We start from the raw sequence: 2,069 nt of genomic DNA, 5'->3' as shown, positions 1-2,069 counted from the left end.
GGACCCACGCTACAGTTGCACGCAATAAACGCGTCCCACAAATTACACTTTTTAGCAACTTTTTTATTGAAAATGGATCTCACGGCACTATTTACATATTTAAAAATTATTTTGCTACAGTGTTTTCAGTTTTCAGTTTCAGCAACAATAAGTTGTATCCAAACGGACCCTAGGTATAACTTGAATCTGTCTCTCTTCTTCTCTTTTCTATATATATATATATATATACACATATAGAGTTCCAAAATCATATGACAAACTTATTATCAAACCAAACCAAAGATAAAACAAAAAACCGTTGGAGTTTTACCAAATTATATTACGTACAAAACAACATAACACGATGAATAATTGAAATATATTTAAGAAAAGGGAATAATTAATGTAAGCACGCTATTTTACACATAAAACTTGTAATTTTAAATCACGAGTTCAGTGTAAAAATATGGAAGCTTGTGACTTCCTTTATTTTGCTTCACGATGGAAGCTAAGAGAGAAACTTTGAAACAATATTGCAGCACCAGTCATTCAGTAATACGCAAGCTTATACGTACTTTAACATATCAAACGTTCAAGGAGTTTGCGGAAGCATATGCAAGGAGCTCTGGGTCACTTTCAAATTTAGCCATGTCTTCCTCTTTCAAGTTAACCCATGCCTCTATTCCATCCCCACTTTTGGTGTCAATAAATATAGTAACGTTCTTGAAAGGCAAGCTAACTTGACCAATCCACATGGGATTTCCCCAGCCAAAGTCCATTTCATATATAGGGAACCTGCACCAACTACTGAAATTGAATGAAATTATATCTTGTTTCAGGACTTTTTCACTTGTTTCTTTGAGAAAGTCCCAAGTGTTGAGTGTGGTCTTGTAATTTTTTCACATACTCATTGTCAATCTTTCTTATCGCAGCTCTCAGATTGCCCACAAGGCCAATCCTCTCTTCACTTGACAGAATGACTGTTGCAACCCGGAAGATATTTCCAAAAAAATTTCCAGACAACGGGGGATCCATCCTCGTCCGTAAGTTCACTGCAAAAAGAACTAAGTTGAGCTTCTTATGCCCACAGTTTTCTTGTGTAGCAGCTACATATCGGCTCCATATAAAGGCTGACAAGGCCTCAACACGGCTTGGGTGTAATGGGCATTCTAAGTCTGAGCTTTCTGCGTATTTTTCCTTAAGAGTCTCTATTGTAGCAGAACTAAACACAAACCTCTTTAATACGAGCTTCTCTTTTATCATACCAGTTTCTGGTTTAAACCCAGATAAAGTACTTGTAGGCGGAAAGAGAGTTGAAGCTTGAAATTGTGGATAAATATCAGTCTGGCCTCGAGCTGTGGCTGCCCAATTTTTCATAAACATGATAAAGGATGTGCCATCAGCAATCTTGTGGGAAATGCATGCACCAATGGCAATACCGCCACAAGTGAAGTAGTTGACTTGAACAGCAAAGGTTAAATTGTGCGTGCCATCAATATCGCATGGAAGAAATCTCTTGAACTCTGCAGGATTCGGATTTGTAACAATATCTGAAAGCATGCACTTGACTTGGGCTTCGCGAAACAACACCCCTTCATCGTTGCAGTCCACGTTAAGATTGTCTTTAATGTGGCCAGCTAATGGATAGTAACGCTTTAAGACGTCAGACAATGATTGCTTGAGGACACTAGAGAATGATTTGGTAGTATCAGTGCTGATTTTGGAGTAGGCATCATTCTTTGTGTAGAAGAAGAGAGATGAAGTATATACAGGAGGGATTATTTGGTCAAGAAAGGAAAGCTGATAATAGCGAAGATGGGTGGGAGTTGGTGAAGACGGTTTGATATTCACGTTGGAGAATACTTCCATTTCAACCTTCATTTTCTCTTGCCAAAGTAAGTTCACCAGTGCTTCTATGAAGGGTTCTTATGCAAATGGTAGCATCTATCTACGTATTTATAAAGCTTCTGCAAGTTGGTTTGATAATACGTGCATGTGCGAGGTATTGACTTCATTACATATTGGTCAGCAATTTCCGCATTGGACGTAAAGCCATGATAGTGCCGTGTTCCAGCTTGTACATTTCGAGA

The 2,069-nt window shown here is 38.3% G+C and overlaps 1 protein-coding gene across 1 annotated transcript; it reads right to left on the bottom strand.

Annotated features, from left to right (window-relative positions):
* Positions 1 to 480: 480 nt before the first annotated feature.
* On the bottom strand, positions 481 to 1,860 carry LOC111983985 (stemmadenine O-acetyltransferase-like). The gene is made up of 2 exons (XM_065766903.1): positions 928 to 1,860; positions 481 to 866 (listed from the first exon to the last, which is right to left on the bottom strand). The coding sequence occupies exons 1-2, from the start codon at positions 1,858 to 1,860 to the stop codon at positions 564 to 566; spliced, it is 1,236 nt and encodes a 411-aa protein (XP_065622975.1). The 3' UTR covers positions 481 to 563.
* Between the last annotated feature and the right edge of the window lie 209 nt (positions 1,861 to 2,069).

Source organism: Quercus suber, unplaced genomic scaffold (genome assembly GCF_002906115.3).
Source record: "Quercus suber isolate HL8 unplaced genomic scaffold, Cork oak 2.0 scaffold_755, whole genome shotgun sequence".
Taxonomy (NCBI): domain Eukaryota; kingdom Viridiplantae; phylum Streptophyta; class Magnoliopsida; order Fagales; family Fagaceae; genus Quercus; species Quercus suber.
The sequence above is the reverse complement of the archived record's forward strand: the minus strand, read 5'-3'. Positions and strand labels throughout refer to the sequence as shown.

Excerpts from the sequence above, each read along its gene's own strand:
- LOC111983985 (XM_065766903.1), bottom strand. The coding sequence starts at position 1,860 with ATGAAGGTTGAAATGGAAGTATTCTCCAACGTGAATATCAAACCGTCT. Across the intron at positions 867-927 it reads GTGAAGAGAGGATTGGCCTT|ACCACACTCAACACTTGGGA; the intron begins GTGGGCAATCTG and ends AAAAATTACAAG.